Source organism: Pseudochaenichthys georgianus, chromosome 16 (assembly GCF_902827115.2).
Source record: "Pseudochaenichthys georgianus chromosome 16, fPseGeo1.2, whole genome shotgun sequence".
In the NCBI taxonomy this organism is placed as follows: Eukaryota; Metazoa; Chordata; class Actinopteri; order Perciformes; family Channichthyidae; genus Pseudochaenichthys; species Pseudochaenichthys georgianus.
In genome coordinates, this window is record NC_047518.2 from 6,273,960 (window position 1) to 6,301,016 (window position 27,057).

The 27,057-nt window shown below is 43.9% G+C and overlaps 1 protein-coding gene across 1 annotated transcript in view; it reads right to left on the reverse strand.

Annotated features, from left to right (window-relative positions):
• The window catches only part of LOC117460531 (intermembrane lipid transfer protein VPS13B), a 424,908-nt gene that overhangs the window by 218,048 nt on the left and 179,803 nt on the right, over positions 1-27,057 (reverse strand). The window contains 2 exon segments of the mRNA XM_071205797.1: positions 14,532-14,664; positions 16,840-16,943. Coding sequence (XP_071061898.1) covers positions 14,532-14,664; positions 16,840-16,943 — 237 coding nt within the window.

The window sequence follows — 27,057 nt, forward strand, 5'->3', positions numbered from 1 at the left end:
GTTGAAACTCAGGTCAGAGTCCATGACTACACCTAGATCTCTGGCTTTATCTGTTGTTTTGAACATTGCAGACTGAAGCTCAGCGCTAACTTTTATACGTTCTGCCTTGGCTCCAAAAACCATTACCTCAGTTTTATCTTTGTTTAATTGGAGAAAGTTCTGACACATCCAGTCATTGATTTGTTCAATGCACGTACTCAGTGTTTGAATTGGAGCATAGTATCCTGGTGAAATTGTTACGTAAATTGGTGTCATCTGAATAGCTATGGTAACTTATTTTGTTGTTTTTCATTATCTGAGCCAGTGGTAGCATGTAGATGGTAAAGAGAAGAGGCCCCAAGATGGAGCCTTGAGGAACCCCACATGTCATATTTGTCAACTCAGATGTGTATTTACCTATAGAAGCAAAGTTGTTTCTGTCCTTTAAGTAGGATTCAAACCAATTTAGAACTGTTTCCGAAAGTCCCACCCAGTTTTCCAGTCGGTCGAGTAATATGCTGTGGTCAACAGAGTCAAACGCAGCACTGAGATCTAATAATACTAACACTGCAGTTCTGCCACTGTCTGTGTTTAAGTGGATGTCATTAAAGACCTTTACAAGAGCAGTCTTAGTGCTGTGGTTTGGACAAAAGCCTGACTGGAACACATCGAAACAGTTATTTAAATGCAAGAAATTACTCAACTGTTGAAAAACAACTTTTTCAATGATTTTACCTAGAAATGGGAGGTTTGATATGGGCCTGTAATTGTTCATTACTAAAGGAGGGTAGAGACACAGAGATAAAGGAGGGTAAGAGACACATAGGTAAAGGAGGGTAAGAGACACAGAGGTAAAGGAGGGTAAGAGACACAGAGGTAAAGGAGGGTAAGAGACACAGAGGTAAAGGAGGGTAAGAGACACAGAGGTAAAGGAGGGTAAGAGAAGGGTGGAATGAGGCAGAACACACAGGTTAGCCTGAGGTCTGTGTGTGTTGAAGCCATCAGGGCGTCACATCGAGACATATTCCATGATTTTAAGGTCTGCCTTGCTCAGCAGCTCTATCCCACAGTTGTCATGAAGCAGTGGTGAGGTCATAGCACCGGCGTGCCTTCTCAGACACCAGGCTCCTAAATATCACTAAAACAGCCACATGGGTAGTCATGGCAACGAGTGTGTTGCCGGTGCAATGGACAAACAGGATGGTTAGTTGTTCCCCTTGTTTGTTCTTGCAGTAGCAAACCTGCTTTAAACTTGTGGGTAGGAGAGTGTGTGTGTGTGTGTGTGTGTGTGTGTGTGTGTGTGTGTGTGTGTGTGTGTGTGTGTGTGGGTGTGTGTGTGTGTGTGTGTGTGTGTGTGTGTGTGTGTGTGTGTGTGTGTGTGTGTATCATTTTGTCTGGCATCTCTTAGTACTTTCTCACACTCAACATCCAGGTGCCCGTGGCATTCAGGGACTATGACATGGACCAAATAGGTCACGATGCAATCAGTGTTGCATCATTACGTACTAAGCACATTATTTGCCCATACTGTACATTTTAAACATTTGATTACCCATATTTTCCAATATGCCTTCTCTCTCATTCTTATTTGTCAGCTGCATTGTTTCAGTGAGTCTTGCACAAAACCAATTCAAATGTGCGTATACTTTACTTAATGTCCGCCGTCACAGAAAATGGACAGGGCAGACTGGGTTTCATGGTCTTCATGTCTTTGGTTGACTAATCTGCAGAGAGTGCTGTATTAACCACTGCAGCTGTGCAGTGGATCCTTACAGAGCTGAGGCTGCTCTCTATCATCAGTTCAAACCCTCACTAATCATCCTTGATGACATCTTAATGTAGACAATGACCTATGTTCTGAGCATCAGAGACATCAATACTGCTCACACACTCTTGTGCCATATCCCTCCAATTCAGAAAAATAATCAATTGCCAACCCAGTGCCACAAAAACAGCTATGTTGGTCCATAGGGCAAAACGTAGTAAAAACCCTCTCAAATTGTGACATGGTGATGAGCGGGCCTGGTGGTGGAGCAGGTCTGTGAAGCAGGGAGGGGCCTGGTGGTGGAGCAGGTCTGTGAAGCAGGGAGGGGCCTGGTGGTGGAGCAGGTCTGTGAAGCAGGGAGGGGCCTGGTGGTGGAGCAGGTCTGTGAAGCAGGGAGGGGCCTGGTGGTGGAGAAGGTCTGTGAAGCAGGGAGGGGCCTGGTGGTGGAGCAGGTCTGTGAAGCAGGGAGGGGCCTGGTGATGGAGCAGGTCTGTGAAGCAGGGAGGGGCCTGGTGGTGGAGCAGGTCTGTGAAGCAGGGAGGGGCCTGGTGATGGAGCAGGTCTGTGAAGCAGGGAGGGGCCTGGTGGTGGAGCAGGTCTGTGAAGCAGGGAGGGGCCTGGTGATGGAGCAGGGCTGTGAGGGAGGGGGGGGGGGGGGGCCTGATGGTGGAGCAGGTAATACGTCTTCGGCTGACTCAATATGAAAGTCAGCTGAATTAGTATTGATATTGCAAGGATACGTATTGTGTGAAGAGAAATTAAAGATGTTGTTTAATTGCTGATATATTTATGATCCACGTCATGTATTCAGTTTCGCTGTGGGAGTTCTTCCAGTTTGTCCAAAAGTCTTCTAATCAGGGCTCTATAAATAAAGAACTACGGCAGATGTGTAATATTTAATATAGCCGAACCATTTTTTTAAATGCATTTATGTCATGACTTTCAAAGAGAAAAGCAAGCACACGCGGAATAAAGTATGATTATTTATTTTTTAAAACATTTTGTTTTTCTTATTGTGTAAACTACAACTCCCGAGGTGCACCGCCACTAAAACATCCAATCAATTTAAACCAATCAATGTTGTGTAATTAACAAGGAAAAACTGGTGTTTTTTAGTTGATGAGTAGAGCAGATATCACTGTGAAATCATTTGACAGGAAGGACAATACTTACTTCTTGATGTATGCAGCGAGAGCCCTAGCAACCACCTTGGTTACTGTGAAAACTCAGAGACCAGAAATACTGTTTTCACGCCATGTGAGTTGACGATAACTTGCCATGGACGCTGGTCAATAATAATCAATAGGGGGAAAGACGTATGTCACAATTTCAGAGTTTACTTTTGTTAACATACTACGTTTTGCCCTGTGGACACATTTTTTTGTGTGACTGGGTTGCTATTACACACCATAATATTGTTAGTGTGCGTGAGTGAACCCTTCATGACTAGAAGTTGGAGACTGTTTTGCTGTGTGTGTGAATATGCTTATATGAGTAGGTATGCAGCGTGCTACATGCACTATGAACTCACATAAAGCTGTAGAGCTAATTGTATAATGCACAACATGCAGTGAGTATAATACATGTGGTTATAATTCTTTTTGGCAGACCAACATCAGCAGACCCTGAATTTCAGCCAACAATTGCAGCAATTACCATTAAATTCAACTTTTTACACTAACCTTCTTCTACCTTTCATTCAAATGAATACCATATTCAAATCAAGTCGTGTTCTAGAGGATCCCATCAATATTTTTGATGTTTTTATTTAGTGGCCAGGCCTCAACGTTGGTATACTTGCTGCAGTTTTCATCTAACAACCGGTTATTGCCCTAATCCTAGAGACCTTAAGGCAAACATCTTTTAAAAAGTCTAAATATGATATTTGGCCTCAAATCATCTGAGGCCTGGCACACCCCCTGCGATCTTTGGCGCACCAAGGGGGGCGCGCCCCCCAGGTTGGGAACCACTGCTCTAGGAGAAGGCAAGACTGTGAATGTCCTTCCCAGGAGAGAGTCTGTTAGGCCAATCAGAAAGTGTGTTAAAGTACAGCATAGGCAGTAACAATGCAAGGCCAGCCTGCTCTCCGATTTGTTTTAAATACCATTCCAGGACTCTGTTTGTTAATCCTGGGGTCATTATTTGGAATGAAACTGCCATATCTTGTTATAGTGACTTGGCGCCTGCCATTTCTGCAGGGAGGGGATTGAGAAAAGTAGAGACAGGCAGGGACAGAGAATGAGAAAGACAGAGAGAACACAAGAGGTCTAAACTCAAATGAAAGAGAAATATGACAGGAGCGCCCAAAGCTCTTAAACCTGCCCAGGCCTAACAAGTCCTGAGAGTCCTCTCAAAGTGGGGTTATTCCCCCTGTCTCGTGCCATCTCAGCCATGTCCTCATGTTCACCCTCTGTTAGGCTCTTACACTATGAAGGTATTGGCCAAACCCTATCCGTACACCCTCTCCTTTCCTACTCTGTGTGTTCTCACTCTCCCATCCCTCCCTCTTTCTCTCTCAGTGTACGCAAGTGAGATGCCCTGGTCCCGCAGAGGCAGAATACCACTGCTGTAAAACGAGTGGACACTCACAAACAAAACAATCTCTACTCTGCATCTACTCTGTATCTACTCTCTCCTCTGCATATACTCTCTGCTCTGTATCTACTCTCTACTCTGTATCTACTCTGTATCTACTCTCTACTCTGTATCTACTCTCTACTCTGTATCTACTCTGTATCTACTCTCTACTCTGTATCTACTCTCTACTCTGTATCTACTCTCTACTCTGTATCTACTCTGTATCTACTCTCTACTCTGTATCTACTCTCTACTCTGTATCTACTCTCTACTCTGTATCTACTCTCTACTCTACTCTCTACTCTGTATCTACTCTCTACTCTGTATCTACTCTCTACTCTGTATCTACTCTCTACTCTGTATCTACTCTCTACTCTGTATCTACTCTCTACTCTGTATCTACTCTGTATCTACTCTCTGCTCTGTATCTACTCTCTGCTCTGTATCTACTCTCTACTCTGTATCTACTCTCTACTCTGTATCTACTCTGTATCTACTCTCTACTCTGTATCTACTCTCTACTCTGTATCTACTCTGTATCTGCTCTGTATCTACTCTGTATCTGCTCTGTATCTACTCTCTACTCTGTATCTACTCTCTACTCTGTATCTATCTATGTCCTTCCCAAGCGCTTAAGCAAGACAACCATAAAACAGACTGATGGAGGGATTTCTGCATTTCTCCATGCTGCCTGCTATCTTTTTGGTATGTTCCTTTTACACATGGTTTACAGTGAGTTGAAGTGTTGTATATTCTGTTACAGCTGCGAGTAGAGGCAGGAATGGGGCTCGCCTATTTGTTTTTGATGATAGTAGGTGTTTATTTAAATATTTACGTAACTCCATTTGTTATGGGGTTAATGAAGCAACCATGGAAACAGTGGTGGTGAGGCCAGGCGGACTGAACAGGTGAGGAATGGCAAGAGGACTGCAGTTATAGAGTTATCTTGCCCATTCCTACACGCACTGGAACCATAAACACACTTCATGTTATCTGCCAGCTATGGATAGGAAGCACCTATGTGGCACGGGCTGAATAGGCGTCTACCAATCAGGTCCATCCCAGCCTCTGCAGTCAGAAACGTACCAGAAACGTAACCTCAAACTGCTCCCGTAGGCATGAATAAGGTATTGAAGTGTTTGTAATTCCCTGAAAAAGCGTCAGCTAAATACACTTTAAAGGGGACCTCATGCAAAATGCACTTTTGTATGTCTTTTATACATGAATATGTGTCCCCGGTGTGTCAGGGAACTCATCAAGTGTCAGAAACACAACCCTCTCTCTTTTCCTCCATACCCAAATCTCTAAAAACGGGGCTGCAACGGAGTTGATTATTATTTGAATTTTTCTGACGTCAGAAAAGGGGTGCTCCGCCTATACGGGCAACTCTCCACCTATCAGGGGAATGAGAGACCGCTCGAAAGCGCTGGAGACGCTGTAGTACATATGCCAGGCCTGTAAGTGGCGCTGTAGTCTGCCACAAAAGCAGAATCAGCCCTTGCAAAAACAGGGCTGGAAAAGAGCAAATAGAGCGAAATGAGGCATGGCTAAAATGCATGATCTTTTTGGTATTTTGAAAAAAAAACGTCACAGACATGTTTTATAGAGGTATGGCCCTACAATATATGTTTCAAATATAGCATGATAGGTCCACTTTAATTTAAACATCCAGAGATGGTCATCAAATTCGATTTTTTGTTTCATTATCCTGTATTACTATGTTGCAAATGTATTATCTTTTCAATTTACACACGGCATCTATTGCACGTCTGTCCGTCCTGGGAGAGGGATCCCTCCTCTGTTGCTCTCCCTGAGGGTTCTCCCATTTTCCCTTTAAACTGTGGGTTTTCTCCGGAAGTTTTTCCTTGTACGATGTGAGGGTCTAAGGACAGAGGGTGTCGTATTGTCATATTCTGTACAAACTGTGAAGTCCACTGAGACAAATGTAACATTTGTGATATTGGGCTATATAAATAAACATTGATTGATTGATTGATATTATTATTATTATTATTATTATTTTTAACAGTTTTTATTTCAGTTTCATTATACACACATGTTCACATTTTAGTTTCAGGTTTCAACCACTTATTGCAATACACTTAATTGCTGCTGTAAGCAATATTTGTAGATGATATTTCCTAGCTCTTCCCTCAATGATGGATGAATGGGATATGGATGTTTGTCTCTCCTAGTGTTCTCTGTCAGTCTGTCATCATTGTCTTCCCCGGTGTGCTTCAGCATGTTTCCTGTATCTCCATTATTCCTGGTCTCATCCTTGTTTGTCCCTCATTTTGTTTTGCTACTTTCCCTTTGTTTACCTTGCATGCTCTTTATGTTTTTTCCCCAACAGCTTTAATTGCATAAATATCGCTTTTGTTTATATTGTTATACCTGAATCACCTCTTTATGTACTGCATTTGGATGGTGCCTTTCGTAGCTCTGTGACGAAGACAAACAAAAAGAGAAGCGAGAAGAGGACCACACACATTTCCTATGGCAATCCTCACGCACACTTCACCATCAGAAATCAGCCTTAAAGAGCCTGTGACAGCCTCCCAACAGCTGTTGTGCAATGAAATATTGGGCTACTAGTCATCTCCAACCGTCAGTTTAAAAAAGAAGGTGCGATACCGTTCCGATAAATATCAATCATTTCGAACATCGCGGAGAAATTCCTTCGACTCATTTTTGAAGTTTTGGGGGAAGCCGGAAGTGACGTCAATGCGGGAACACTTCACTGTGCGGCGAGAGAGCCAAACACGGACAAAGTGTGTTGTCGTGCGTAGAAATGGTGAATTACTGAGTTTTGGCACGTTAATAACGTTGTAATGAAGCTGACTACAGTATATTCATATTTGTCAGTGCTTTCATGTCAATTCGGCGAACATGAACATAAATGATCGTGGTGAAGATGATGATTACATTAGGATTAAAATCGGAGCTGCTGAATTTCCTCCCGTCGGATGTGATATAAAAACAAATCGATTATTTTTGTAGTTGTAAATTCAAGTGGATGAAACTACATTTATTAGTGCTTTCATGTCAATTCGGCGAACATATGATACATTAAATGATCGTGAGGATGATGATTACAAATCGTTTGTTTGAGCCGGTCTGCATTTCCTGATGAGAAAACAAACCGATGCTTTTTGTAGTTGTAGTACACCAACATGGATTAAACGTGTGGTTTTTTTACCACAATGTTGGGGAAATTAATGGATAAAATGCACGGATTATTATTATTATTCCCACTCCGATCGGGACACTAGGTCCACCGTTTCCCCGCAGCGAGGCTCCCCCCGTTGACAGTTTACGTGGGCTGGGTGCAGTGGCGGACTGGCCATCGGGACGAATCCCGATGGGCCGGTACCGAAGTGGGCCGGTCGGATAAGTCACTCGCACATCCCCCACTCCCCCGTTGACAATTTACTAGCGGTACCGAAGTGGGCCGGTCGAGAGTCCCGGGATGATTTTTAGTCCCAGTCCACCACTGGCTACATGACCGTATGATCGCCCATATTGACGCACCTCATTCCTAAACTTCTAACAGATACAACATAAAGCGATCCTTCAGCCTCATGAGCTCTCAGACACGTTCAAAAGTAAACTGTCATCGCTGTCTGAGCTTGCTGCTGTGTGCGCCGTCGTGCGTTTACATGCAGATGCTGGGATCCTGAACGGTGCAGCTGGAGCGCTGTGCCCGCAATGACGTCACACATCATTTGGCGGGACTTGAAGAATCCCCGAGAAGATCCAGAAAATGGTCAACATTGAAGGCAGATTAATGGTTATCAAAGTACAAATATCCAAAATCAGTTCAGTAACGGTTTCAAGGGGACAATATTTACTCAAAGTGATGGGTTTGGATGATGGGGGAAACTCGTGTCACAGGCTCTTTAAACAACTATACTCAATAAAAAGCTGACAAAAGACGTAGAAAGGAGATTTTCTGCCAGCCAGACCATTAAACAACTATTACACAATAGGACATGTCTTCTTAGTGTAACACCAAGAACCCTTTGTGAGGTTTCCTATTCCATCCTGTTCATCCGTCTTCTGATCTAAGCCCTCATGCACATTAGTCCACTCTGCATCTGATGAACCACAACTCAAACCCCCCCCCCCCCCTTTCTCTGTTCCTCTCACTTCAACCTCAAGAGCCACAGCCAACATCCACAAGGCCTCGCACACTTATCATTCACGAAAGCAGAGAAGGATGCATAAGGACAAAGGTTTTCCCCTGAGGGCCCAGGAGTTCTGAGTGTGGGCGCCTCAGTGTTCAGGGGCCAGAGACATGTCAGCAGGTTACGAGTCCCCTACTGACTACCACAATGTTTCCCAGGGGGCCCTCTATCTCATTATTATTCTTGTTTTCTTTCCCTTCTCCAACCATCATTACCTTGATCAATTATTGACTTTACTAGAACAATTAAACTACATAAATAACTCCACAATACACATATGATCCCCTTCTGCAGAGCGCAGAGCAGCCAATACAAACCTGTCTGGCCTCCATCAGGCTACTTTGGCTTGGATCATAGTAATGTATGACTGTAGTTCTGCATTACGTCTTCCCATCAGTTCTCTCCCTTTCTTTTATAGATGCGTATACGCATGTATTTATTAGTTTTGTTCTGCTCTTCTTCCTTCAAATACATTGAATGATGGCTTTCCACAATATGTGTCTCAAATGCATGGAACATTCTTTCCTGTTCAGAATCCTTTACTGGCACACTACAGTCACGAGAACAGAACGGCCATCAGACAGACGGTCTTATGAGGCCCACATTCTTCACTAACACCAGATATTGTCTTCTACCTTTCATATTGACAATAGAAATAATGCACTTTCTGGTCCTCACAGTAACCAGCTACATGACACCTAAGCCTATCACCCTGCAGACCACGAGCAGACAGGAACTAAGACAACAGTTCTCCTTCCAACCTGAGAGAAGCACAGTCTGATCAGCGGGGTTCCAAGTGAAAGCAGTATGTTTTCAGAACGCCAGCGGCTAATTTTAGGATTGAAAAAGAAATCCAGTGAGATCATTTCTCTGGTAGATGTTAGAGAACAATGAGAAGCTCGGACTCGGGAGGCCCTCCATCAGAAACACAGGGCTGCTGCCAACAAGAACATTCATTAGGGACAAATAAAGAAATACTTAGAGGCAAGTTTTATGAGAACCAATTTGTGGCGTAATTGTGTGGGCAGACATAAATCAACCTCAAACTGAGGAGAACAACTTGTTTTTAGAGTTGCCGTACCACTGCCTTTATTGTAAAGGATAGTCATAGTAAACACTGTTCACACTTTTGATCATGTTACTAAGCAATAACCAAACAAACCCCTGATGTGTGTTCAATGATCTTGTGTTGACTTGTTTATAATCTAGTCAAACCATCAGCCTCTAGTTTATCCAGCAGATAATTAAGTCAACCATTATACCATTATAAAAGCCAACCAGAGCCATAGAATTATATACATGTTGAATTAACAACACAAAAAGACGAGCACGTGCAAAGTAAGTGTCCAGCTTATAGAATTATAACAAACAAAACTATACACAAATAATGTAGATGTCTTATGTGGAAGAGAGCCAATCTTAATTGCAGACTTTTTTTAACATCAAACTAAATGTAATATATGTGACCATGTGATGCGGAACATGCTTTGGTCACGTCAGCCCATGTTGGTTCTGAGAGGCAGCGGTGTCCTGCAGCATGTTCCCTGTATACATATACTTAACATGAGGATTGACCAAAGCCAGAAAGGAATCGGCAGAGGCAAAGATTCTGTTGCCAAATGGAGCTGAGTGTATATGGGTTCTGGGACAGAGCTGGGCAGCCCCACAGCCGGTATGATATCACCTTGCCCTCAGTGCTTTCTGGGGAAGTGATCTGCAATGAACTGGCTGTGTGTCTCTGTACATTTGCCTACACATTAACAGGCACCTTACAAAAGCCTGCAGGAAAGTCCCCCTTGATTACGACGAAACTGTAGCTAGGCTGAGTGTGGTTACAAAACAACATAACACTCTCTTTACATCATACAAGTGCCAGGCATGTGTTCAAATGGCCAATTGGAAGCAGGGACATCTAGCTGTTGCAATTGTTCTGAGGAGGCTTTGAACTGCTACACGCTCTGAAAATGATTCTTCATGTGGATTATGATTTATTCTGTATTTCCCCAAGGTCATTTCTGTGGGGAAATCAATAGCTCCAGTGGAAAACTTTGATAATCAATCGGCACAGAAAGAGACGGCTTTGGCCAGTTTATAATCTGGCGGAACAAAACACAGCTCTCTATCCATACTCCATATAAGCAGCTAATGGGAGTCATTTCATCTCGTAATACTATTTCAAACAACCACACTATGGAAATAGCAAAGACTTAACTTATATATTTGTTTTAATTGACGTCTGTAGTTCATGATGGGAATAGACGCAGACCATCTCTGACCACGGCAGGAGGGCGAAAGTTGGAACAGTATTGTGCAATATTACGTTTTCTATAACAATCTTTGGAAGAATGCACACACTATTTTAAAGGATTCATCAGCATTTTAGCAGTTGGGATTATAATTGTTGATGAAGTAGTTTTGAATACTTAATTTGCGGCATATTTAAAATCTGCAGCTTTTTACAAACGACAAAAGGGAAAGCTTCACGAGAGCATCCTGGACTTTGACGAAATACAAACATTACAATAACTCATTGCTAAGTATTTAGAATACACCCAAGGTTGATTCATTGTCAACAAAATGCCAGTGTAAGGGTCCCTATGAGACCCTGGTGATGTCTCCTGAAGCTGAAGGGACACACCAGTGGCAGTCAGGGCGGCTGTCTGCCAGTCTGACGTCTTTATTCCTCGGGCCGGTTCAAAGACATGTTGACTCCAACTGGCATATCTCTCATCTGTTTCATCATGACTGAAGACTGAAAATAAAACTTCAGCTGCAGTGATTACAACCCCCTAAAAGTCGCTTGACAGATGATATAGCGGAAATAACCCTGCAACTTAAATCAGCCATGTAATAAACCTGGACATTTATTTGAAGAAATGTTAATTAAAAGAAAGCACTTTGGAGCATTTGAGGAAAATGCCAAATGATGATTTAGCAAAAAAAAGAAACATTTAATTAAATTCTCAGGGCAATTATTATTTAGCTTGAAAACCTTGTTCCTTCATTGCTGCTGGGATCAAGGTCCATCATGACACAATGATGGTTTCTCAAATATAGTCAGACCAACTTAAACTGTAGTCAATTAGTATTGGCTATTGATTCAACCTAAGCTCCACAGCTGGATCACATGTCCAGGGGTAAACATGCAGCACTTAATAATAGATTCTGAAAAATGCATCAGATCACAGCTGTGTATAAATCACTTTAAAGATGAAATGCAACCTGCAGACAATACAGTTTTATTTCCAGCTGAGAGTCAACAGTATAAACACTACAGGCAAACATGAATAACTGAGGTGGATCTAAGGGCTGACCGTGTTCAACACAACAGCTAATCCAGAGAGAGCTCCTGTCCTCTTTAAACATCCAGATCCTCATTCACCATGTGCTGCACATGGAAAAGCAATTCATAAATCATCTTTAGAGCGCCTAATTCCAATCATAACATGTTGCATGTCAGAAGCTCTTCTCACGAGGTGACTGGGGCGCTCACAGAAACCTGATATGTGCACATATCAGGTTTCTGGGTATTGAGTATTATCGCACTGTGACAAGCAAAGCCTCGGGAATATGAAGAATTAACATGGAGGTGGAGCAGGATGTGTATGCATGTATAGAAGTGTTTGAATTATCACCACAACCCAAAACCAAAACAGATGATAACGTTCTTCATTATTGGCCCATCCGAAGGGTGAAGACGTCTCAGATACAACGTGACACCATTGTTAATTGCAGGAAGGATGTATTGTTACGTAACAAGGTGCTGTGGAAGGTTCTGTAGTGTTGTTGAGCCTCAGTGGTGATCTGACTGCAGGGAGGCTTATTGTTGCACCATGATTAAACCAAAAGGGCTGCATGCCTCTGCCCTTTTTCCTTTTCCGATTGCTCGCGGAAACAATGTGTAACTTTGCATTAGATCTACTCCTGTAACATTGCAGCAACTTCCAGAGACGCTGGTCATTCAACTGCAAGTGGAATTCCAACAAAAAGCCTTGGAGTGGGGGCAGGGGCACTGAGGGTTGGATCTAGAGTTAGAAAAAGGACTCTCCAAACACCTATTCGTTAGACAGAGACAACACTGCGAGAGAGAGCATGACTAAGAGAGAAAAAACACCATGGGATAAACAAAAGTTCAACGTGGAAAGACAAACAGACAGCTACCCACACAGAGAGGCCGCTTTACAGAGGAGTTTGGAGGCAGAGGAGCAGTCACTGTAAGTGGAGTGCTGCTGAGAAGCTGCAGCCTGATGCAGCTATGTGTTTAGTGTTGGAGCCAATGGGAATGCTTACTGAAGACCCCTCATGAGAGACGATGTACTGTAGAGATGTGAATAAGCAAAGATGCTGCGCTATGGAAAAGACATTAGTGCAGATTTTGAATGAAACAAGGAACATAGGGGAAGCCAGGAGGAAGAGGCGGCACAACCTTTCAGCTGCGAGCTTGTAAAGCAAGCAGGGATGGAACCCTAATGGCCTTCTCTAGACTCTGAAATGTCAAAACACCTGACAGGGGGGGGACGTCATAGACGCAACATGTTATTTACAGCTACAGGATGACTGCACCCAACACAGGGATTCATTACTGCTGCTGGGAACACATTTCTCATGGACAAAAAAGAAAGAAAAAACAACTGCTTGCTTATTTCCCCTGACTGCGGCGCTGCTTTGGCAAGTAACGTTTCACATGTTGTTTAAATGTGTGCAGAAGACCTGGAGTCAAACAGTAGAGGCTGGGAAGACCTTCTTTACATATTTCATCCTTATTTTTACTTGAAACTAATTCAGTTACAAAAGGCTAGCCAACAAGTTGCATTGGATCACATGAATGGAATATGCACAGGGAACACGGCAGGAGGCTGGGCTGCTCGGCCCACACACACGTGAGCATTACATGGAACCATGTCTGCAGTCAGTAAAGCTCTGTGTTGTGTCAAGGACAGCTCCTCAACAGACTGGCTGCTCCAGAATACATGTGTACAGTGTGTGTGTGTGTGTGTGTGTGTGTGTGTGTGTGTGTGTGCGTGCGTGCGTGTGTGTGTGTGTGCGTGTGTGTGTTTGCTTGGTATTCGTTCACATAACTCTCCCTGAGGTCCACTAAACAGATTCATCACACCGATAAAAGAAGAAGTGTGTACTCCATTGATGCAGGAGATAGACTGTCAGTAGCCATGTTTGTCTTCAAGGACAAACATCAAGGATACTTCAAAAGCTTACGGATACTGTTAGTTTGTTCTTTGTTCATCTAAAGCAACAATCCAAATCTGTGACGAGATGCTGAACTGTATCTATCCTCAATCAATTCCTCCTCCTTCGCTTTGGTTCTCCTTTCCGTCCATCTTCAGTCAAAGGGTTCAGAGCTCCTACTAAGACAAGTGGAGTTCTAGTGAATTCAAAGGAAGGACCACAGCAACGCTACATTGGTGTGGGAGAATGTCTGAGAGCAAGTGTGCATATGTGCAGTATATGTATAACCCTGCTTGCCTGTATGATTGTGATCCTGATATGAGCGTGTATGCTGTGAAGTAGTGTGTGTGCCCTTAGCGTGTTAGTTCTGAACAGGGGGCCTAGAAAGCGGAAAACTGGCATGGAGGCAGGCTCCGCACAGCCAAGCACTCATCTATGCTGGGCATCCAGAGCTCACAGTTCTCCTTGCAGCAGAGGAAAACAGAATATGTGATGTCCTCTAGAAACGGGTTCACTCGGGTGTCAGCGAGCTGTCGTGTGTTATGTAATAATAATAAAAACATGATTTATTGCATAGAAAGAAGACACAAATGTTGTGAAATGTTGTTATTCCACTTTTGGCAGACCATATCCTCAAACATAGAAACAGTGGTAGTTATTCCAAATAGCAAGGGGAAAGTAAATGTCTTTGCAGTTTCCATGTGTATACTAATTCTTACTTACATCCCGCTGTTCCCTGTGTGTGTAAACCTAGCTAGTGTAACGCTGTTGTGTTAAGACCAGTGTCAGAGCCGTATGAACAGCACGCCCACGGCACAGCTCACGGTTGGTAAACCTACCTGTCACTGTTTTAGTTTTGACAGGGCTGCTGGCGTAGTCAGAGGCCTGGTTGGGGGGTAGTTTGGGGGGGGGGGCACTCCCCAACGTCACCTCATCCTCTCTCCTCTTGGCCAACGGAACTAAACCTGGAGCCTGCAATGACATCAAAGCATGTGTGAGCACCGACAGGATGAGTTCATGGGAAAGGTATTGTGTTATGGTCTCTCATATGACTGCATATTCAGTCTTTTAAAAGAGCATGTTATCAGGAGACAGAGCACACATTTCTGTTTGTCAAGTAATACACACACACACACACACACACACACACACACACACACACACACACACACCACACACACACACACACACACACACCACACACACACACACACACACACACACACACACACACACACACACACACACACACACACACACACACACACACACACACACACACACACACACACACACACACACACTGATGCAGTTGTCTTTGAATGACTGGGTCGGACCTACGGTCGGGACCCAGGCTGGTTGTGGTTAGATTTAAAATGGGTTCCAAAATGACATCATGCTTTTCAAACTACTGGCTAGAGGAACAATGCCAAGTCATCAAGGTTCTTGCAACTTGCAACATCGGGTGAATTGTAAACTGTAGCCAAGTACATTAGTTGCCCAAACTTACATTTGTCTTGAACATGTCATTAAAGTATGGTAAAGATCTGCAAAGACGAGGTTGATTTTAATTAGAAAGACCTCTTGTTTACACCCATAGTATAAACACAATATTGTTTACCAACCAAAGAGAATACAATATTATTCACACTAAAATAGCTTGAAAACACACATTTTTTGTAGGTTCATTTGGTTTAGGAAAATGCTCGATTATTAAAAACAAATTGTATAATTCAGTTTGTACACTTCATGGAAAATATACATAGCTACATTTTAATATGCCATGCTCCATGGGTAGCGTACTCGATGATGACAACAACTCTTTCCTGACGGATGACATGGTGTGTGTCTTCGACCGCGCACACTGAGGGGTGCAGGCAGCCAAAGCCAGTGTTTGGTTCCAATGATGTTTTCCTCTAACTCTCTTTTCATCCCCCGTTTCCCCATCAAGCTCCCTCTGCTCCTCTGATTGGTTTCCTATCTGTGTATCCTGCTCTGGTAGTTTCAGTTGACATGTACATTAACTTTCCTTTGGTTCCTCTGCACCTTCTCAACGCTGTCTTGCTTTCATGTTCTCTCCCTTGACTTTAAATCTCTTCTTTCTTTAACCCAATTCCAGGTTTTTGTGACGCTACATCTCTCTGACGCTTGACACACAGATCCTTCTTCCCTTGTCCATCTGTCCTAAGTTCCTTGTTGCTCATCTTTTCCTGGTCCAACAGGTCATGGTCCTCTCCTCTGTCCTTCACAGGCTGATGTGTGGCCTCTAGCTGAAGGACTTGTCTAAACCAGCAGAGCCTTGAGAAGCGGCCCTGACAGGCAGTTGAGCTCACAGAAACACACACACACACACACACACACACACACACACACACACACACACACACACACACACACACACACACACACACACACACACACACACACACACACACACACACACACACACACACACACACACACACACACACACACACACACACACACACACACACACACACACACACACACACACACACACACACACACACACACACACCATCTTTGTGTGTTCTTCACACTGGCAGCAGGTCAGCTCATAACATCTGTTTACCCCTGTACAGCAATAAGCTCAAGAGTAAGGAGTTGGTGCAATGAACCCCTCTCTGTGTGTCCGTCACACACACATGTATGCTGACAGCCGTTCCAAACAGCAGGAGGCATGAAGCAAAGCAAGTTGTTGAAAAAAAACTACTTTTAAAGTATTACAATATGATACTTTCATGTCCTATATATATGTATGTGTCTTTATGGGGTGAACATGTGCTTTATCCCAGGCAATTAAAGTAAGCATGTCTGCATGTGTGTGTGTAGTGTGTGTAGTGTAGGCACAGAGCATTCAATGTCCATAACCATCACCATGACCCCGTCAAATACATATAGAGAGAGTGGATGGAAGACAGGGAGCAGAGCACTGAAAGAAAAGGTAGCAGGCAAAGCAATGGAGCGGGAGGGACATGTACATCCCCTTCAGGCTCCTTTCCAGAGCTGCTAACAATCAGTGCAGCAGTATAATATGCTGCAGGTGCTCTGTTAATACAGATGCCATGTTCAAGTTAAACAAGCGGAACACCAACAGTACAACATGTTGCCATGAGGAGCAGGTACCTGCTGCATGCCGCTCCCTCTGTGAGGTTGGTACAACAGCCATGTGCAGAACACTGGGTCCACATTGACAGATATGCCCTGCACGCTGACCAGCAGGACCGCACCTAGACACACAGACACACAGAGGAGGAGAGCAGATCAGAGAGGGAATAACACAACTGTGGAAAACACACAGACTTCAATGGCATTGGAGATAAGATACGTCAGCCAAGGCCAGCAATGCATTCACATGGTCTGCTGATGGTCCCTTCATTCAGCTGGATAGCTGTGGGTGTGATTGTAAGCCTTAAGTCGTGATGTGGAAGCAACATGGCCGTTACACTTAATGGGTTGTTTTCTTTTGGGTAAAGCGTTGATGTTATTGTCTCACTGAATCAACTGAAGGCAGTGACCGCCTACATAGAGTGACCAAGGAGCTCCCTCTCAGTGGAGGCCCTCTGACCTGCTGCTGCTGCTGGGTGTGCAGCCCGCTTGATGCAGCAAGGCAAGGAGCACCGTTTGTTTCAATGGCGCCGTTCGAAGTTGAGTCACACTAAGCCAAGAATAACATTTTCTTTTGATACATTTCTATGAAACTCGAGCCTTTCTCTGGGTTTTGGTTTACTCTTAAATAATAATCTTTACCAACAATAAGCGGGCCCTGAGGTAATGCATTAGGATCCTATCAATAATGATTCCCATGCCGGCAGGATTAGCGCAGGGTCTCTGGCGTGCCGTGGAATGCCCAGCATGACGATAGGAGGATGTTTCAGCTCTAGAAGGACTTTCAGCAGTTAAATGGAGCTTTGGACAGAACCCCGGTCTTCTGTTGCAGGCCCTGAGGCAACGTGCTAAATGTGTGTGTGTGTGTGTGTGTGTGTGTGAGTGTAAATGTGTGTGTGCATTTCACCTCCAACAAAGCCTGATTGCTTGTTGGTTTGCCTCACATTTAAGAGTTTGTATAACACGGACACACACACACACACACACACACACACACACACACACACACACACACACACACACACACACACACACACACACACACACACACACACACACACACACACACACACACACACACACACACACACACACACACACACACACACACACACACACACACACACACACACACACACACACACACACACACACACGCTTGGCAGGAGTTGCTCCCTCCATTATTCCCTGTGAACAATACAATTAAAGCTCTAATTTGCTCCATTCTAGAATGTCCAGCGGTGTGTGGCCTGTGACTGTGCTTGTGTGAGTATTAGCAATATGAAGCACATGTGTATGTGTGTGCATATGGTCATTTATATAAAGTATGTAGAGTGTGTGTATGTTCATACAGTATAGTACGATGGCATGGTGTATGCATGCATCATGTCAGTACGTCTACTTATTGACCAGGAGCATTTCAATCTGCAGCTATGTTTTCTTTCTGGAACAAATGTATTTACGTTGAAATTGGATCAAGTCAAACTGACACATTTCTTCCTTTCTTCCAATGACTCGTACCTCCCTGCCATCACCACTTGTCTCTGTGTCCCTAACAACAGCCATACTGGTATTTGTGTCCGCTTATTTCAATTTATTCTAAAACACTCAATGCAGCTTTCATGGATAACTCTCCAACACAAACTGTCTCCTCATACTTGCATCCTTCATTGCCCCCCCTTTTTCCCTTTCACCCCTTTTTACCCTTCCTTCTGAAACCATACCTCCACCCTTCCTTGTCATCCTACATCCACCTCTTTACCCCTCCTCCCGATGAAGAATCACAACCTCAGCCCTGTGGCTTGCACTCATATCCCACAGTGTGGCTGCTTAACAGGCTTTGGCTGAGGCCGTATGCTGGGGCCTGACTTGGTGTCATCATAGCCGAGCAGCTTGAGCAGGACAGGCCCCACGTGTGTTCAGCTGACCCTACATTGTGGGCCATGGGATGCACTGAGCATGGCAAAGCACATTCAGCAGAAATGAGTCATATCATAATAAATCATATTACTTACTAGATGGATGGTGTATTTAAAAAACATATTACAGAGATATTTAAAATATATAAAATGGCTAAGTTAAGGCAAGTGACACTGCCACCAGTTATTTGATTCATTCTATACTTAATGTGGAACAGTCTCAAAGAGAATAGAAAGTGTTCATCAGGGATCCTCTGCAGGACACTGGGTCATTGCCACAAACAAATACAACATGTAAGATAAGATTCCATCATAACCAACATATATTATCATCAGCTGATGTGTTTGAGAGATCCAAGTCCAGACTGGTGAGTGAGCTGAAGCAAGTGGCATTGTATCAGCAGTGTTTCCAGCGTGATGCCAGCAGCGGTCATCTTGTTGTGGTTGTGTGTAACATCTGTTCGGCTTCTGCAAATGACAGCCATGAGCATGTTGATTCATCACACCCCACTCAGAACGCTCTCTTGCTGAAATTAACAGAGCAAACAATCTCTTCTCGTGTCTCTCTGCCAATTGGACAGTGGCATAGAAACACAATGTGTGTTGACCTGGCTTATGAGGCTTTGAAGAACAAGGCTTTACCGTGCACGCATGCATGTGTTTTGTTTCATTAATGTGTTGACATAACTGTCCGAGTGTGACACCTCCTTTGAAGCATGCAGCACCATGAAAAGGCCCGGCCTCGGCAGCGGCTAAATGTTGTTGTTTCTTCTTCTCTAACAGTGTAGCATATGGGCAATTACACAAAGTGATGACAATGATAACAGCGGTGTTTTTCTTACTTCCTAAATGATTCCTCCAGAAAACACCAGAACACTTCTCAGTGGCCCAGACTTTGAAAATACACAAAGGCGCAGAATGTGCGTGCAGACATGTGTGAAGACACACTCACCTTGACGCGCCCACAGTGGACCTATTAATGTCAGAGGTGTTTTTTTTTCTAAGACCTGTGGAGTTAAAAGAGAGCACGGGGCTGCTGGTGTTGTTTTACGGCTGTCTGACATCAGGCTGCTCACAGCCTGAGGCTACAGCATTAGACCAGACGGAGGAGGCCTCTAACCCTAACCCTGTCTCGGTTCCTTAGCCTCCTATGTACTCGGCCAACAGCCCCAGCAATCAGCCACACATATTGCTGTCCTCATATTGTCTTTTTATCAGGTGACATCATTTATACATTAACATTTTCAAATGCAAAATCTGCTTTTGTTCAGTCACGACAAGCATGACGTTCAATAAACTGGGAGCGGTCGGTTCAGTGCAAGTTAAAAAACCACGTCCCACAGTGGAGACCAAAACCCTGATTGGGGTTACAGAGGGCGCAACCTCCCAACTAAAGGGCCACGACCCCACCATCAGAGTTACAGACAGGCTAAGGGAGGTGGGGGAGACTCGCCATGCACCCCCCAGCTAGACTGAGGGGGAGGATTCATGTTTGAGCCCCCTCAGAATCACTTCATTGTTGGACGTGAGGCAGCACTGGGACCCTGAGACCAGCTTCTCCAACAGAAAGTAAATAATATAGCCAGCCCGCGTCAGCCAGATGACTTCTGACAGGTTTGGTTAATTTTGAAGCCAAGTAGCAAAACAAAACATTACGCCAGCGTGCAGGGCCTACGCTGCCTTTAATTGCTTTTCCGATGAGCTCATGACTCGAAGGTGTCCTGGAGCGGGCCGTGCTGCCCGACAGGTGTTCTACGGGTGCACGTGTCAGTGTGAATGTGTGTGAGGGAAAGAGCAAGAGAATGAGAGAGGAGCTGATGACAACACTAAAAAGGGGCTCAGCTGTGTGTAACTGGGTACACTGAACAGTGTGTCAATATGTTTGATAGAAGTGTGCACGTGTGGGAGAGGATTAGGGCCACATGAAAAACATTTTTGGGGGCTGTGACATTTATTTATTTTTGGAGAAAAAAGTCTGAATTCTGACTTTAATCTCAGAATTCTGACTTTTTTCTCAGGACAAATATATAGAAGGAAAACCTCATTCACTTCATGAAATGGCTGCAGCGCGAGGAGGCAGCGGGACGTGTAACTCAGCCTCTGAGAAGTGCAGCACCAGCTGATTTAACACAAATACACCATCAACTAGTTTATTAACATGCATATTAGCAGTATATTGGCTCTTTATTAGTCATTATAAAACACTTATTAATGCCTTATTCTACATGACCGTATTCTACAAGTAATAAGCCGTTAGTTGAGAGTTTTTCCTCAATAACCCTCTAATTAGTGCTGATTTGTTGCAAGTAAGGAAGTTGTTGAACATGAGTTCTGGTCTTAATATGCTCCGCTCAATATGGGCCTAATAAGGCAGTAGTACCACAAGAATAGTAATCCTCCCGTAATAACACTTGACAAATAGGATCTATTCTTATGAAACAACACGTGAAACTATAAGTGTTACTTGTGTCTAAATAACTCTATTGCGGGCGGACGGACAGACAGACAGGCAGACATACAGACAGGCAGGCAGACAGACAGACAGACAGACAGACAGACAGACAGACAGACAGACAGACAGACAGACGGAGAGACAGACAGACAGACAGACAGACAGACAGACAGACAGACAGACAGACAGACAGACGGAGAGACAGACAGACAGACAGACAGACAGACAGACAGACAGACAGACAGACAGACAGACAGACAGACAGACAGACAGACAGACAGACAGACAGACAGACAGACAGAGAGACAGACAGACAGACAGACCGGAGAGACAGACAGACGGAGAGACAGACAGACAGACAGACAGAGAGACAGACAGACAGACAGACGGAGAGACAGACAGACAGACAGACAGACAGACAGACAGACAGACAGACAGACAGACAGACAGACAGACAGACAGACAGACAGACGAGAGACAGACAGACAGACAGACAGACAGACAGACAGACAGACAGACAGACAGACGGAGAGACAGACAGACAGACAGACAGACAGACAGGCAGGCAGGCAGGCAGGCAGGCAGGCAGGCAGGCAGGCAGGCAGGCAGACAGACAGACAGACAGACAGACAGACAGACGGACAGACAGACAGGCAGGCAGGCAGACAGACAGACAGACAGACAGGCAGGCAGGCAGGCAGGCAGACAGACAGACAGACAGACAGACAGACAGACAGACAGACAGACAGACAGACAGACAGACAGACAGACAGACAGACAGACAGACAGACAGACAGACAGACAGACAGACAGACAGACAGACAGACAGACAGACAGGCAGGCAGGCAGGCAGGCAGGCAGGCAGGCAGGCAGGCAGACAGACAGACAGACAGACAGACAGACAGACAGACAGACAGGCAGGCAGGCAGGCAGGCAGGCAGACAGACAGACAGACAGACAGACAGACAGCGACACAGAGGAACGGCGAGACAGCAGTAGTTGAAACAAAGCGGTATAAAACATTGTTCTGACTGGCGCTAACGGTCGGGACTCTCGAGCGTTTCTGTGACTCCGCCCAGCGGCTGCTCTTCTGAGACGAACCGCTCTGACAGCTCTCTCTATTGTTTTCTGCAGTTTGTGTTGACCCTGAAAAACGTGATGTCGTTATTTAAGGGTAAGTTAACTTAACGTTATCTTACAAGTTGAGAGTTACGTTTTGTTTCAAATCGTCAATTTAATGCACGTTAGAAGTGTTCTGTTGAACGTGACGCTAGCTAACTCTTTTTACCATTGTTATTTACCATAAGCAATTGTTGACTGTAACGTCTATGCCAACAAACTGTCATGTGTCCTTTATTTTACTATACTTTTAACGGTCAAGTTCTGGCAACCACAGCTGTCCGAATTATAACATACTTTTTACGTTTTTTTTTTTTGTTTTTTTTTTACAGTGCACTTATATCTGTACATTTCTGTTCAGTTGGCTTCAGAAGTGGCTTCAACAGACAGACATGCTGGCCAGGTTGGGAAAGGCTGCACGCTCCTCAACGGAAACAAGGATGGACAAAAACAAGAAAGAAAAAAAAACACATAAGAAGAAAATGTTGTAATTTCTTTGTTGCATTTCTTCTCATACATATTGTTACTGTTTTTTTCCCATTTAAATATTTAATACTATTTATTATTTTTATTTTAAATCAAATGCACCTGTTTTAGATCATATGTTTATTTTGATTTGGGTTAATTTGTAGGTTGGTTGTTTTTTGTATAATTATTGTATTATTACTGTATATTTTATGATATTAACTAGCTATGTATTGCTATGTATTACATTGACATACTGTTAAGAACACTATACAATGTATTTATTGTGGTAGTTACCAGAATACATTGCACAATTGTCACAAAGATCAGCCAGAAAGCCAGTTTTTGCATGTTTATATATCAATACTAGTTGTTGTGTTTCTTAAATATTATTTGTTTGTGTTTTCTGTGTGCTTCACCTGGCAGGCTATTTGGACACTAATGATACACCTGGGGACGCACCTGAAGTGCATCGCGTAATTAGGTAAGAATGAACAAAAGGACACCGGACAAAGGAGAAGGCAGACGTGACAGGGACCTGATGTGGTGCGGGTGTGTGAGGCATCGGAGAACAAACAGTGGACAGTGAAACACGGAGAGACGTGGTCGTTTCAGACGGCACACACGCTCGTGGAAACGATCGACTGTTGGACGAACGAGCTGTCGGATCGAACATGTGAATAATGCACATTCCTTACATGTATTGTAAACCAGCAGCTCTCTCAAGCTCAATGTGTTGGACTCCGAAGCCCAACACATCCCCTTTCTAGATGATTCTTTGCTTCATAAATCCACATCAACTCTCATGGTGTTGAAAAGACAACCGGACACTGCACAACTGAAACCCAAGAAGCATCAATGTGGAATCTTTCAGCTGTTATCTCTTTGACACCATGTATCTGATATGGCCTCAAACTACACACTTTGTGTCTGCCTCACTTTCATATCTCCACAGGATAATGCTTAGAGGAACGACCACATGTGACCCTGGCCCTTGTCAGCCAGATAGCTAGCCTTCTTAATGAGAAACAAAGCAGACTTGGTCCTGATTGCATTACTGTATCATTACCGTATCCATCATGGACATACAGTGCACTGTGTGAACTCTGAACGAGCCCAGTGTACTGCAGGAGAAGCAGGAGAGACACTTGTGAGCTCATTCAAATAAACACACTTCTGCTCCTGCTGCTGCTTCCCACAGACACGTCCAGTTGTGTGCCGTTACCTTGAGAAGTCCTTATCGCGGCCATCCTTCAGCTGGCCGCTTGCTCTGCGGTTCAGGCTGAGTTCCCTCAGACTGTCAGCAGCAGAGGGGAGCCAAGCAGCCTCGTGTCTGTCATTAGCTGGGGTCCCTTCCAAGCATGTCGTATGAATCACATTGTAACAAATAGAAAGGCTTAATGCGAATGGCAACATTTGAATCTTTTGTGATACACAAATCAAAATAAGCCCATTCTGTAAAAGAACAATGCAAGTGACTAAAGTCAGTCTTATGTTAACATGTTGTGAACTTTATTTAAATGTGACCCCTTTAAAGTTTGAAATATGTCACTCTCTGCGAGAGAGGAGCTTTCATTCTTCTTTATTTAGTTTTCCTCTCGGGGTCATTTGAACATCCAGATGTATTTGATGTATTTAATATATAGTATATATATATATAATGCACGTCACTGTTTTGGAGTTTCTTAAACATCAATCCATTATGACCAACACATTGATTATTACTTTTGTGCACGTTGGAATTGCTGTGGTTAGGATGAAAACATATATTTTAAATCATTTGACGGCTAAATTGTTATTTTACAAAATGTTTAGGCCAACAAATGAAATGCCAGTAAAGGGCACCTATGTATTGCTCTCTTCTTGTTGTGTGAGTTCTGATGTGTCGTGTTTCATGTGCCGACACATGACACATGCAGCTGGTTGAGTCTCGTTCCTCTTGGATATCCCTCCTCCCCTTCTTTGGTTCACTCATATCCATTCCTGATCTTTTTTCCCCTGATATATATTTTTGGGTTTCTCCCAAGTATCCTGATGTCTGTAGTTGCCTTCTCTATTTTCTGTCTCCATCCGGAAACTGACCGACTTCATGATCCAGGTGTCAAGCAGAATGGCTCACAGCTTTCTGGAGGCCATGCAGGACAAATGCAGACGAGATGCTGTCTTTAATTACGTTGGAGCACCTTCTTCGTCCGTCAGCTTGGCCTTTGTCAGCAGGTCAGTAGACATAGTAACGACCTCAGTGACAGATCAAAGTCCTCAGGCTGAGATGTCGGGTCACTCAGGAGGGTAGGAATGCAGCCCTGAAGAATGTGATGTTTGGACGGCAATATGCTATCTCCCCATACATCCATCTATCTACTGGTCTGACTGGTTTCTAGTCAACGCGTCTGAGTAAATATCTAAAGATATTTGGCTGTCTTGTCCATGAGTGAAGTCATGAGTTCAAGTTCATTTGAGAAATTATTATTAAAGCGTTAAAGGGGCCCTATATGATTGGTTAGCTAGCCGGCTGTGTTGTGATTGGTTAACCGCTTAGAGATGTCCTGCTCCTTAGCCTATCCCTTACAATGTGTTGGAGTGCTTGCTAAGAAGAAGAAGTAGTGATGTCACTAAGTTATCAATCAATCAACCAACAACTTTAATAATCCCGCAAGGGGCAATTGGTTATGAGCAGCAGCGTATGCCATGTACACAGGCAGGAACATACGAGAAGAAAACACAATACCAAATCAACGTCTTTCAGGCAGGGGGGTAACTCGCTCTGGAGGGAGCACAGGGATGTTTTACAATACACTCATATGAATAACTTGATTATGGTTATGATATGACAATAGTTTTTTTTGACGAGAGAATATAGAGCATATCTGACAACTCTGGGAGGTAAGTTGTTTGCTATATATTATTTATATGGAGCCTTGCAAAAGCATTCATTGGTGTTTTTCCTATTTTATTGCATTAAAACCTGTTATTTAAAATGATTTAATTTAAATGCCAAAGGCTCCTCCAAGCAAGAATATTGCACCATGACAACTAAGTATCTCTCCAAACAGGTTGGGGACAAGCTGCCAGTATCTGTTCATAGGATCAGCGCACGCCATACCTGCACAGAGCTGGGCTTTATGGGGGCGTGGCCAGAACAAATGCAGAGCAACTGGTCAGAAGTGAGGGGGTGACCAACACAACTACAGTGGTGGAAAATGTCTTTCAGTCTTCCAGAGATTTGAGGCTGAGAAGGCTCACCTTCAAGCAGGACAAGGACCCTCCAAAGTACTGAGAGACACACTAGCGCTTTAAGGGGAAACATTGAAGTATCTTGGTCAACGCACATACCTCACATACGAGTCTGCGGTATGACCTGTACACCAGTGGAACTGTTTGAATTAGATGGCTTATATCTCTACTTTTCTCATGTTCAGTCTCTACAGGGCCCTCTCCCACCATCAGCCTCAGCCTCTTCTTGCTTGCCGCAGTAGATTGAAGATTACTCCTCTTAAAGACAAAGCCTTAAGTGGTTGCACATTTGAACCATTTAGTAATTTGGTCTAATGGTTTCAGGCTGAGCTATGTTCGCAGCAATGCAGCAATGCAGGGACAATGGGATAGACGAATGAACGCGATGCAAAGTCACATAACACACGAGTGCTGATTGGCTGAAGATCCTTGTAGGGGAAGGGGTCACTGCCGTGTCAACGCTGAGAGGGATGAGCTCAACAGAGATAGGTTGATAACGACTGGGACATTTGAAGTTAGCAATTAGAGAAAAACAATAGCAAGACATATTACAAATATTGAAGAAGATTGTATAAGGCTGTTTTGGATTCATAAGGAGAGTAAAGTAAAGTGATGGCTAAACTGATGAGTAGTTGTTTTAGTGGATTAGCACAGACCAGAGGAGCCTTAGGTCCCTCTCCCTCGACGGGCAGCAGGCAACCTCAATCCATGCAGACACTGTGTTACAAACACCATGAGTCTAGATGACAGATACAATACGCATGACATCTTGTGTGTGTGTGTGTGTGTGTGTGTGTGTGTGTGTGTGTGTGTGTGTGTGTGTGTGTGTGTGTGCCCTGTGGCTTCAGGAGGAGGAGCTCCTATGACCTGTAATTAGTCACTGTTGAAGGAAGTCACAGTGTGAACACTCCACACTGACAGCAGAGTACAGGCAGTGCGTGTCGTCTTGTTTTCGGAGGATGTTACTCATGTCTGCACACTCATGATGATAAGGAAGAGGTGTTTATACCTAGCAGAGCGCAATTCAATACCGTCAGACATCAGACA